The sequence below is a fragment of the Alligator sinensis genome, unplaced genomic scaffold, assembly GCF_000455745.1.
Source record: "Alligator sinensis unplaced genomic scaffold, ASM45574v1 scaffold284_1, whole genome shotgun sequence".
Taxonomy (NCBI): domain Eukaryota; kingdom Metazoa; phylum Chordata; order Crocodylia; family Alligatoridae; genus Alligator; species Alligator sinensis.
The window spans coordinates 508757-521311 of record NW_005842105.1 but is presented as its reverse complement, the minus strand read 5'-3'; the positions used below and the strand labels follow the sequence as shown (position 1 = coordinate 521311).

The window sequence follows — 12555 nt, the reverse complement described above, 5'->3', positions numbered from 1 at the left end:
GCTGAACCAGTGTAGAGGAATTACACTGGGAGATAAAATGTATTCTTTATCTTTGCAGCTCCATCCAGGGAAGTTTTACAGATTGGTCTTTCCATTGAGAGGAAGGAATAATTTTAATTTTTGAACTAGAATGATAGCTTCTAGAGTTGTTGGGCTGCTAGCGACCAGTTTTTGGAAAAAGGAGAAATGTTTTCTTTTTTAGCTGTCTCCATTTCTCAGGTGACAAATTTCAGAGATGCCATTCTTCCTTCAGCCTAGCTTCACTTCAGATGTGGTTGGGCTGCTTCTAAACTTTGACTTGATGTTGTTGAGTTAAATTATTTCAAGACCTTCAGTGGCATTTAAAGGCAGGGGCTGGAGGGGAGCACTGAAGCAGGCTTGGAGGAGAGGCTGGTTTTAATGGAGTAAGAGGCCTATGCTTCGTTTCCCCTCTGTGAAGTACTGCTTTCCAAAAATGAGCCACTCGGAATTCCCAGTTTCAATTAAAAGAATGAGAATTGGCTTAATATTAAAGTACAAATTGTTTAAAATTTAGATTTCACGAGGTTGGGAGATAAGATTATGGAGTTGAAAGTTAACCTACCAAAACCAAAAAAATTAGAAAAGGAATTATTAGTAAAATTTGCTCAGTTTTTCATGCCCCTTTCTCTTATCCTGTGACTTTTTCCTGGCGGTAAGATGCATTTAAAAAAAAAAATCTTCCGCCAATGAAATACATTGCATTCATGCAAGTAGTGCTATGATGCTAGAAAAAAAGCTCTTGTAAAACTTATAGCCTCAAAAGGACACTGTCAAGTACTTTTTATATTTTTATACTTCCCATTGTTTGTAAATATCCTCTGACAAGCTTGAAAATAAAATTTATTTCCCTATAAGATTTGTCCTGTTCCATTTGCATGAATTCCTTCCTTCCCTTGCTTTAAAATGTCCTTTGAAACAACTTTTTGTGTCTGTACTTGTGTTGATCCATTCATAGCTGTGGGAATCTGGTTAGTTTACTGCACCTACAAAACAAACAGCTCTTTAGCACAAATCTTATGAACAGTGACTTGGAAGATAATTCCTGACCCCTATATTTAGAATCCAGAGGACATTTCACAACTACTTTTAATATGTTACCATTTAATAGTAAAGTGTGTGAGGTTTTTGTAGTATCCCCTAATGGGAAATGTTTTGGATTTTCACTTTCATATTGCTGAATTCTGGATTATAGTCCAGTATTCTCTTGTAGCAGTTTCTTCTTGTAGTTCATTCTTTTACCAAACCAGTAGAAATTCAGGAACATCCTATAGTTCAAATTTAAGAATTTTACACATTCCATTGCTATATTTAATTGCCTTGTTTTTTAAAGCTTTGCTCAGTTCTAGATGCTACTATTTAATTTTGAATGCTGTAAGAGATCACTTATTTTAATTCTATATATATTTTTTGTTTAATGTCCTGAAGCTGTACCAGAATACTAGTGTATTCTCAATACTGCTACATGAGAAAGATGTAAAATCTTTTCTTCTTTTGTTTAAAGTCTATTAAAGAGCCTAATCTTTCATTAACATAACAGCTCTTAAAGCTTGATTTAACTCCTGTTTACTGCAGTGGTGCAGAATCTGGCTTAGAACTGTGAGAGAGTGTATGCAGTAGATGCATTTTACCTATCTTTATTGCAGGTTGTACATAATTCCTGTTCATTGTAACAATAACAATGCACACTGAAGGGAGAATGCAACCCAGCATGTGACAAGCAGTGGTAAAACATAAAATACTTATTAGATGTACAAAGGAAGCCTGTTATAAGATACTTCACTATTTCCCCTTTAATTCAGGCCATAATTGTGCTTCCCTATCTGGAGCAGCTGCATTAAGAATGGGAAGAGATTCCTTGTTCCTGTTCCCAGACTCTACTGTCAGCTTGCTTCTTCCATGGAGCAGAAGAGAAAGAAGTAGTTGTATACAACCACTCATTTTTCACCTGTACAGTAGGAGAGAGGTTGGCAGTCTACAGCCTATGGGCTGGATCTGGCCCATGGAGCCATTAGACCTGGCCTGTAGATCTGGAGCTTCAGGAGTGGTTTGTAGAGGGGGTGTTGCCCATGTTGCAACCAGGTGGCAGGGTATTCACCTGTGCTGTGTTCCACATAGATGTGCCAGCATGGGGAAGCAGTGGCTAGGTCCAGTGCTGGCTTGCTCTGGACATGAGCTGGGCTATTCTGGCCTGCTGCCAAAAAACATGGCTGGCTGCTGGACTGTCCAAAGGAAATAGTAACCTTTAATTTTACAGTGTGCTTTTCCAAGCTTTCTAGCAAGACTTAATCTGAAGAGTAAAACTCCACTGAAACCCATTTTCATTTTTGTCCAGTGGGTATATATAGTGTGTTTGTTAGTGTGTAAAACTTGCTCCATTTCTGGCAGGTCACTCTAGTTACCTTCCAACTGATTAAGCTACAGGATGCCGCAGTAACAACAGTGAATAGCAGGGCTGAAAATAAAGTTGCTTGTGACTGGCAGGAAATACTTATGAAAGTGGGGGTGGGGCATGTGTCTGACCCTTTAAGTTTTCTTAGGGCTCCAGTCATCATGGAAGTACTGGTACACCTGAGGTAATAAACAAGGAAGCTGCCTGGGAAAGCAGGACAGAAAAGTGGGAGATTTCACATTTACAGATTAGCACAAAGGCAGACTAATGTGGATACATCTTAACAGCATTTGTAATTATGCAAGGCGGTGACTTTCGCAAGAAGAGTCCATAGTTATTTTCTTAATCCTGTGTGCGTGTGTGTGTGTGTGTGTATATATATAAGACAGACTTTTTACTGTCATTCTTTTAATAGGTTAGCATGGAAAACTTTCCTATTTTATCAAGAATAGGAACTTTTGGATTTATTGCCACAGCAGTTCACTAAATCCAGCAATAGGTGCAGGGACAGGAGATTTTGCATGACCTGGATTCACTTGCTTGTCAGAACTTTTAAGTCTATGATGAGGCAGCAGTGCAAAAAAAAAAAAACGCTCTCCCATTTGCTTGGGATCGGTAAGCATCTGGTAGCCACGAATCAACTGCTCACGAACTGTCACATCATGTGATTTCTGCAACAGTACCTGGAAGGAAAACAATTAATGTTTGCTATATGGTAACTATTTGTCTTCTCTCTCTCATTTTAGATACACTGTTTCCATTTACTGTGTAGGATAATACAAGTGTAGAAAGGTGAGAGCCACGCTGTCGAATGGAGGATTAAGTGTTGGCATAAAATTACTTTTAAAATACAGACCATGGATGGTGGAACCATTTCAAATATAAGTTAATGGATAATTATTTAAGGAATCAGAAATGGTTTTTATTGGCCCAGAAATACCAATAGCCTTGGCCTATTTAAAATGAGAGGTTTTTAAATAAAAAATCTGGTACCAGAAGTGGCATCTATGGATCAGCAGTAGTGTCTATGTGCAGATACAGAACCATACCTGTAGCCGGACATCAATGCCCATATTTTTTAAGAATTCTTGTTGTGCTATAGGCCCCAGGGTGGTTACTCTTCCCTGGGTCATGCTTCGGAGATAGCTGAAGTCAACATCTGCCGTCAAGTCTGCAGTACCTGGTGCTATCAAAACATCGTGAAGCTTATGATTGCGGAAACCCTGAAAAAATAACAGGAAGACCTCCTCAACCACTACCCTCCCTGTCACCAAAACGTGACAGAAGACCAAGAATAAACGACTGGGAAAGGATTCATGTGGGGCAAAATGTAACTTTAAAATTAAATTACTGGTGGAAAGGATCCATCTCCTGCATCCCTCCCCTGCCAGCAGAAGCCCCTATTTCTCTATACCCTTCAAATAAGCAGTTCTTTGCCCAAATGTAGTCTAGATTGCAGTAGTTTGTTAATGGTATTGACAGTAATGCCATTATGGTGCATCTCGCTTGGATACACTTTTTTCAGAATGTTGGCCTTTGCTACTAATGACAGCAATTTTCTATAGTGTGATCCAGAAAAGAGCAAGGTAACTACCAAATTTACCCTGAAAGTGTCAGTCTTGGTTCCATCATGACCATAATCAGCAATCAATGCAGCTCCTCCGTCCTTTTCAATGCGGCAAGCGAGTTTCTGAATGAGGACACCAGCATCAGGACATACTTCCACATGGTCCCTTGGTTCTTCATCCTAATGCAGGATCAAGGGTTAAACTACAGAAACTGACAAGCATGCTAAGTAACTGGAGAAACGAGAGGTTTTTCACTCTTACTTCCTCCCTTGTAATTTGCTTTGTCTTACTAGGTTTGTACATCATACTGCAGGCCAGTGGCTCTCAACCTCATTAGACTCAAGAGACTCCTGAAAATGCAAACTCTAGTTTTCAGTAGCTTGTTTTACTACAGGAAAGTAAAGCAATTCCTCTGTTGCAAAGAACTCTGATCACAGCAGATCAGGAGTTTTCTAACAATCTCTGGGTTTATCTTGTGAATTATACTTGCATACCTAACATGGCTTATCATCAGCAATCCCTCAATTCAGGGATGACCGCTACCATGGGTCTTGAGGTGACTTTATAAAGAGTCTAATCCTTGAGCCACAGATCTGTAGTTGCAGGGAAGAGTAGGCTGTAGGCTAGGATTTGTTTCCTTTTCCTTCCTTGATTCTCTCTTTTACAGGGCTAATGCTGTGAGGCACCCCATTCCTACAGCACCCTGTTGAGAATCAGGGCTCTAGGCTGTCTTCATAGATACTCAAGTTGGTTTTGGCTAAGGCTTTTTATATAACATTTTAATGAGATAATTGTGTGTCATGCTAACAGAGGACAAGCTCATGCACCATTCCCTAGTGGGGCATGAAGAGAATTGTCTTCCTAATCAGAAGGCAGACCACCTCCATCAGGTCCAACTGTCATGGCATTACCGTAACACTGTCACCAAAGGCTTCATTCAGTATTCAGTTAAATTGCTACTTAAAAACTAGACAATGATTTAGTAAAGAAAAGTGGCATTCATCTGTTCTAACTTGGAATATTGAAATGTCTAAGGACTTGGCTCTCCTCCAAATGTCAAAATTGTAACTGCTTGTTGTTTCTAATATACCGAGATTAACACTGTTCCAGAAACTACAAGCCTCACACAGCGTATATGATGATAAGTCACTCACCTGATGATGTAGTATGAAATCAAACGTTCCCTACTGAATAACTTGTGATTGGGGGGAGAAATGGATGGATAAAAAGTAGTAACTGGAAAAAGAAATAACTAGATGCTTGACAGTAGCTTGAATATTAGCTCAGGTAGCTGGAATCTTACCTGTATAAAATATTTGGCAGCTGGGGTGACAGCTGGTGCCAGAACAAACCGCAGCTTATCTGGAACTTCTGGATCTATATCGATCAACACTTCACGCCAGCCTTTTTCTGTTCTCTGATAAATAAAAGCTATTTTACATTCTAAGCTATAACTTATGAAGACTCATTAGCATGTTTATCCAATTTGATCTAAATAGCTTACCAAACCACAGAGGCTTGTATATATTTTTAAATATTTAAGGAAAAACAGTAGTAGGCCCATGCCTAGAAAAGACCACCCCATTTACCAACTTAACCAATTCATTCAGGCAACTGAATGAGTGTTAGCGAAGGCTTGGGGGAATTGGTCTAGTGGAATCAACTGCTAAGGTAAATCAATGTAGGGAGTAAGTTTGAATAAAGAAGCCTTTATGGAAAAAAAAATCTGCCTTCAGCTCCCTCCTCTGTAAATGGAGAGCTCTAACAAGTTACCTAGCTGCATACTTTTTTTTAGCATAATTTAAATACTACTGTATTTTTCTCATGTACAATACTCCCCTTTTGCCTCAAAATTGGGATGTATGTATTAAGTGAGGAAGGTGGCTTTCTGACTGGGCAAGAAACACCCTGCCTAGATTCCCGCTCCACAGTGCAGCAGCTCTTGCATTATTATTCAGGCTGCTGAGGGAGTCAGTTAACTTAATGGTTCCTTGTTCTTCACTCTAGAAGTATTAATAATTGCCCCTCCTTTTTAATGGTCTTGATGTTCCACTAATCAAGCTAACATTTCTTATGGCAACTTGGCTGTCTGCTCCTATTTCACAGCCTCAGAGACAGTATTTCTTTTCAAAATCATAGATCCACCTATGGAAATAAGTTTCAACTAAAGTTGAAGCCTTAGCTACTGCTTAAGCTGGAAAGGGAGGGTGAGTCAACTGAAGACTAGGCTCTGTCCTTGCTCTATGCAGCCATAACTGGAAAAATCTTTTCTTTTTCATTCTGCCTTTCAAAAACAAGGCGAGTATCGTATGTGGTGTGTAGTACACACAATTTGTGTATAACCAATCTTCGGGCTTTAAAGTTACAGGAAAAGTTTCTGTTTCAACATTCAGAAGAAATTTAAATTTATTCTGTGAGGCTGGAGACCATTACTTCACTGTTACAGTTATGAATACAAATGAAGTCTCTTTAGAACTGCTCATTTTCTGTTTCATACTGTACCAGTCACATTATTGGTATGTAATACTCAATAATGAAATAAAGAGTATTTATTTCTATCTTTTATTACTGCAATATAAATCATAACATGAAACTTTTTATCTGTGCAGAACTGAAAGCCTATTAAGTTCTGCTGATGAAGAAAGTGTTTTCCATTAATGAACCATTCTGCTATACAGCTAATATTTTATCGCTCTTAATTTTACAGCAGTTAAATTGAGGACACTAAGTCACACAAAATCCTTTAGAGCAGTGTTGTCAAACTCACTCCCTTCCCACTCTCCCTTGCAGAGCCAGATCTGGACCACAGGCTCTATGTTTCACCCCAGGATGCAGGGTTCCTAGAGGGGCTGTGAATTTGAGCAGGGACAGGGTGCTGTCCTGATGGGAATGAGTTTCTATAATAGCAGGGTAAGTGGTGATAGCATGGGCTAGGGCTGTGCAAAACAGCACCATTTCGAAGGGATAGTGTCTTGTTTTGTTTCGAAGCACTGTTCCATTTTGTTTCGTCAAAACTGTTTTGCCCATAGGCTATAATGAGGAATCATGAAAATGCCTAAAACTTTGTCATTGCTTGCCTGATTCGGATGAAAATTGCAGGGATGGTAGCCTTTTCAGAGGGCATGAAGCCTGCCAAGTCTCAAGGGGATAGGTGCAGAAGTTTCTGGGAAACTGCACCTCAAACTGTTCAAAGCAAAACTTGTGACACTTGCTGGCAGTGGCAGCCTCCTGCCATCCCATGTGCAGATCTGGGGTCCCGCACAGAGGCGACTGATATAGGGGGTGCATGTGCACCCCCTGTCAGGCTGCATTCCCCATTTAGCTGGTGGGCAGAGGGGAGCAGCAGTGCCCCCTGCTGCGAGCGCCAGCTGGGGAGTGGGGCTGCCAGCAAAAGTGGCTGAGAGAGTTCCAGCGAGTGAGATTGGCTGTGGGGGACTCCATCCCGGTCACTGACTGGTGACTCAAGAGGCAACAGACATCCATGGTCCTGCACCCCTGGGAAGGCTGTGGAGCTGTGCTGGACTCCTTATGGGGGCATGGGCCGCTGAATCTGCACACAGGATGAGAGGCTACCCCACTGCCACCTGGAACCAGTGCTGAGTGCAGCCCATGCCAAGTGCCAGGAAAACTGCTGCTGCTGGCTCCAGCCGGGAATAGCAGCATGCTGTCATCCTGTGCGCAGATCTGGGGGCCAGCAGGGCTGTGCCAGACTCCTACTGGGGGGAGTGGCCCCCGGATCTGCGTGCAGGAGAGAAGGCTGCTGCCAGCTGGGACCGGCTCTGAAGCCAAGAAAGCCTGGCTTCAAAACATTTCGAATGTCCTTGTTACGTTTTGAAGCCTTTTGTTTCATTTTGATTTCGCTGTTTCGAGCTTGAAACCTGTCGAAACAGCTTCAAAATGAAACACACGACGAGATTTTGTACACTCCTGTAATGAAGCCATTGCTTATACCCCCCTGCCTTTGAAATGTGTCTTCAATCTGGCTCCATATACTTGTTTTCAGCAGTGGGCCATGCCCTTACGTTTCCAGCCTATCCAGGAGCTCTGTGGGCCATATCTTTGACACCTCTGTATTAGAGAAATGTATTTTAAAATTTAAATGATATGGTTAAAGATGAGCCCCAATCTAGCATTGTAGTGATTTTTATTCTATAGTTTAAGCATCCTTTAAATAGAAAAGTCCCACTCTCAATGGGCTTCTAGCTGTACCTGGAATTTATGTATTGGTAGAGCATCAAAAAATTCATGTGCTAAATAAAAGCTGTTACCTGTAAAAGGAAATGGAAAAAGTTTACTTCATATTTCAACATAAAACTTCCACAGCATGTTCCATTTGGAAATCAAGAACCACTCTAAGAAATGAAGGCAGGCGGTGTCTCTGTGAAATAGCCGATTACCATTATTCCCCAACAGAAGCCCAGACTGAGAGAGCCACATTTTCACAACTGGTCCCTAATTTCAGGCACTTATATTTTTGGACTCCCAACCCAGGACTGTATGAGCTTGATTGTCTGCTGTATCGTAAACCCACAAGTGCAACTGAAGGCAATGGGACCTGCACAGGCTCACAAAGTGTCTTACGCTGGGTATCCCAAGCATGGGGAAACCTGAAGCAGTAGCCATTTCAGAGACTATGCCCCCCTATCCTGCCCAAACTCACAAGTAGCAGTCATTTTATGCAAAATTATGTTTCCACCTATAACCACTCTACCAAGAAGCTCTCTGGTTTAAATAAAGATCATGAATTAAGAGAAGGAAGCAATCATTACCAGACCATTCAAACCACCTACCTTGTGGCACATCTTGAAGGGTTCTGTACCAGAAAATTGGAATTCCAGTCTTACTAGTACCTTTCATGTAGACAGGGGAAGTATCATCAGATTCTGGTTGTATTTTCTCCCCTGTCAGGGTCAGTGCTTGGATCTCACTTAATTTGGGGCTCACTTCTACCAGATGAATAGAAACATTACATTTATTGTGTAAAGAGCCAAGCTGGTGAAAGACCTGTAAATACAAAAAGGATGAATTTGGTGAGAAGCAGTTATATGCTGCAGGCCTTTATATGCTGCCCCCACCCATGCTGGTGTCCCTCACTCCTGACCCACAGCCCCCACTCCATCAGACCTACCATTGTCCCTCACTCCCAACCCACAGCCCCCTCCCCCACCCTCCTGCCTCCCAGCCCTGCTGGAGGGGTCCCCAGCTGCCCTGTCCCACTTAGGCCAAAACACAGTGGCTCATGGGTGGCAGCGGAGCGAGAGTTGCCCTGACACAGGCCGGAGGGAGGAGGAGGGGAGGCCTGTGGTAGCCCCTGCCCTGGGCTGGGGCTGCTGTGCTGTGCCAGGCAGCCTGGTCACAGCCCCTTCCACCCCCTGAGCAGCGTCTCCCAGCCACTCCGCCCCTGTGAGCACCCAGCCCAGCCTTGCAGCTCTCCCCTGCCACCTTCCCCCACTGGAAGGGACAGACAACTTCCTGTCATCACTCTGCCCTGCTGCAGTCTTGGTGCTTTCCCGGAATCAGCGTTTCTCAATCTGGCTTGCAACTCTCTGAAATCTTACGACCCACTTTTGGATTGCGACCCATGGGCTGAAAAGCACTACTCTAAGGAAATTTCATGTCCTCTTTCTTCTGGCTTATGACAAAATATGAGATCAGTGTAATCAGATAGGAAAATAAAAGAAAGTAAGGTCCAACATAAGAGTAAGGACATGAAAGCCAGGATACGGTAGTCCAGGAAATGTATGAGGGGCAAGAGATTTTTTGTGACATTTAGGAGTGATATCTTTTACAATATTACAAAAGGGTTTTTGTGACCTGAGGAAGGGCACTTTATGCCCAGAAGTTGGTCTAATATCTGTCCCAAGTTGGTCCAATAAAAGAAATCACAGAAAACCTTTGCCTCTCAGAGAACTACCATGCTCATTTACAGTAATTAAATCTTGCTCCTCTTTAAGTCAGTAGGAACCCTAGCACAGAGTGCAACAGCAGCAAAGGGATGGCCTATGACTCTACAGAAGTCTTGAAATTAGATCAGTGGTTTTCAGCCTGTTTGGCAGAACCTTGGGTTTCCACAACAGGTCTTCAGAGGTTCTACAAAGAGACTGGGGGTAATAGCGGAGCAAGCCAGGAGACGGTGCACTGCCATTACTGGGTTGTATCGCTTGGCTCTATGTCAGCTCAGATGGTCCAGACCCATGGGCTGGGGTTCCACAGCAGAAGTGATATAAAAGGGTTTTGTGATTTTTGGAGGTTTGAAAACCACTGAACTAGAGGACAGAAATGCAGTGCCATATATCCTAGAGACAAAAAGGGTAATGAAACTGAATGATAGCTATTAAAGAATGACAACAGAACCCTGGCATAAAGGGAGCAGTTCCACTGAGCTCTGCAATAAACATAGCTTTCAGAGTTCAATGGCTCACCTGCAATACCCAAGTTTTTCAAAACAGAGTTCATAGGAGCCATCTACAATCACATACTTGCAATCATTATTACATTTGACTTGTTTATGAATGAAAAAGTAGCAGCTGTAATATTTTCACTGGATTCCTGTATTCTATTGAGGACTAATTGAATTTTACCAGCCAGACAGTATGTATAAGTGAATAAATGAGAAATGGCAGTAGATCAGAAAGTCTTGTACTGAAAGGAGATAAGCCTCCAAAATTCCCTGTGGAGTCAAAGGAGTTCACAATGCTCAGTATTTGGAACACTGTCCGGTTTTGGGAGGCTCAAATGTGAGCTATAAATTACATATCACCAACATCCCCATCATCTACTTGCTTTCTTAGACAGTGCTTTTCTATAGATTATTTTACAAAGATAATCTCCCCCTCTCTTTCTGTGAAGATGTATTTAAAATAGAAATGGATCTGCAAAATAGGCTTGGGGCATTCAGTATTTTCTTTTCATTATGAGCCCCAACTCCACCAAAATAACAGGAGTACATAGAGAAATTCTAGGTAAAATTTAAGTTGTACTTTAGTAATCAAAATGGATTCAGTTGGTATGAAAACTTCACCAGATGCAATGGAATTTCATTCCTGATTTCAGGTTTCAATGCATTATGAGTACTCTTGAGATAGGCAAGTCAAGCCTAAAGAATGCGTTATTTTTACCTACCCGTAAAATATCACCTGTAAGAGTGCCTCTACCTGGGCCCAGTTCCACAAGTTGAAAAGTTTTAGGTTTGCCAATGGCCATCCATTCACTAACATACCATATCCCTATTAACTGAAGAGAAAAACACAAGGAATAATTTTACTGTAAAACTTGATGATGTTCAGGGGTAGAGATACATACTTGCATTTCAACCTGTAAAATCAGTCTGTCTTAATATATTCTCTGAGAATTAATAGTTTTCTAGTCTTAAAGCATTACTCTGCTCAGAAACCTGGCTGTGGAAATTTTACTCAGCCAACATGCTTTGTCTAAGGCACTGGTTCTCAACCTTTTTAGGACTCGAGGCACTCCTTGAAAAATGGCAGTTCTTAGTTTTCACTCTTTTTTGAGTACAGAAAAATAATAGAGCAGTTTTTCTGTGGCAAAGAGCTCTAGAAGACCCCAGCTATGGATTTCTATTTGAAATCTCTGGGGTCATCTTGTGAATCATGTTTGCAAACCTATGAATGCATTGTGTGGCACCCTGCGGCACCCTTGAAAGGATCTCAAGTTACCGCAGGGTGCTATGGCATCCTGCTTGAGAATCACTGGTCTAAGGATTCTGTACTTGTATTTGTCACCTATTGACAGCCCTGAAGAACCAATGTATCCCTGAAAATGAGTTGTGTTCTTTTCTTGACTAGTGCCTGAAAAGAATAGTTAAGTATGTATCAAATGGGGGTTGCAAGCTCAGTTACACCTGAGCAGCCATCTCTGCTAACAATACATTTGCCCAAGTGTCCCAGAGAGACCAATTTAACCTGCACACAATCTTTATTACTAGTGACGATCTATAATGAGAGAACCCAGACTTGGCCTTCAGATCCCAGGCTGAATTTTTCAAGTCTTTGGAAGTTCCGACAGATTTTACTTGTACAAGGAACAACTTTTACACTAAGAAGATCAATGTACACTACATGGAACATCACAAAGAGCTGTGCTCTGTGTGTCTTTTACAACCTCCCTTTTCCGCCTAGAATTCTAAAGCAGTGGGAGCAACCGTCCTGGCCGGCATGCCACAAATTCGCTCTGCATTTTCCCCAAGTGCTGCTCCAGTGCTTTCCCTTACTCCATCTGCTTGTTAGCTTTCTGCTCCCTGCCCAAGCTGCTGCTCTGCTTTCCACTCCCTGCTCTATCTGCCTCTGTGCTGCCTGTCCCCTCCCCACTCTACAGTATGCCACCCAGCAGTGCCGCATGTTGGCCACCCCTGTTCTAACGTGTGTTTATTTTTGTTCAGAATAGTTCTGTTAGTGATATTAGTAACACACTCAACCACAGGTTCTCAAAATGTATTTGAAACACTATTTTCTTTTAAAAATATTTATATGTATTACCTCCCCAAAGATCTGGCTTATTTCAGGTGAAGTTACAAAGTCCCCCTTTTCTCCAAGCATGTCATGATGCATGTAGTAACCC

At 41.9% G+C, this 12555-nt stretch overlaps 1 protein-coding gene across 1 annotated transcript in view; it reads right to left on the bottom strand.

The window, feature by feature from the left end:
* Positions 1-2801: 2801 nt before the first annotated feature.
* NDUFAF7 (NADH:ubiquinone oxidoreductase complex assembly factor 7) overlaps positions 2802-12555 on the bottom strand; it is a gene marked incomplete at its 5' end in the record, with an annotated part of 11897 nt that continues 2143 nt past the window's right edge. Inside the window, 8 exons of the mRNA XM_006024497.3 lie at positions 2802-3093; positions 3460-3633; positions 4014-4157; positions 5282-5395; positions 8188-8246; positions 8769-8982; positions 11101-11211; positions 12474-12555. Of these exons, the coding sequence (XP_006024559.1) occupies positions 2875-3093; positions 3460-3633; positions 4014-4157; positions 5282-5395; positions 8188-8246; positions 8769-8982; positions 11101-11211; positions 12474-12555 (1117 nt within the window). The remainder of the gene's footprint in view (positions 3094-3459; positions 3634-4013; positions 4158-5281; positions 5396-8187; positions 8247-8768; positions 8983-11100; positions 11212-12473) is intronic.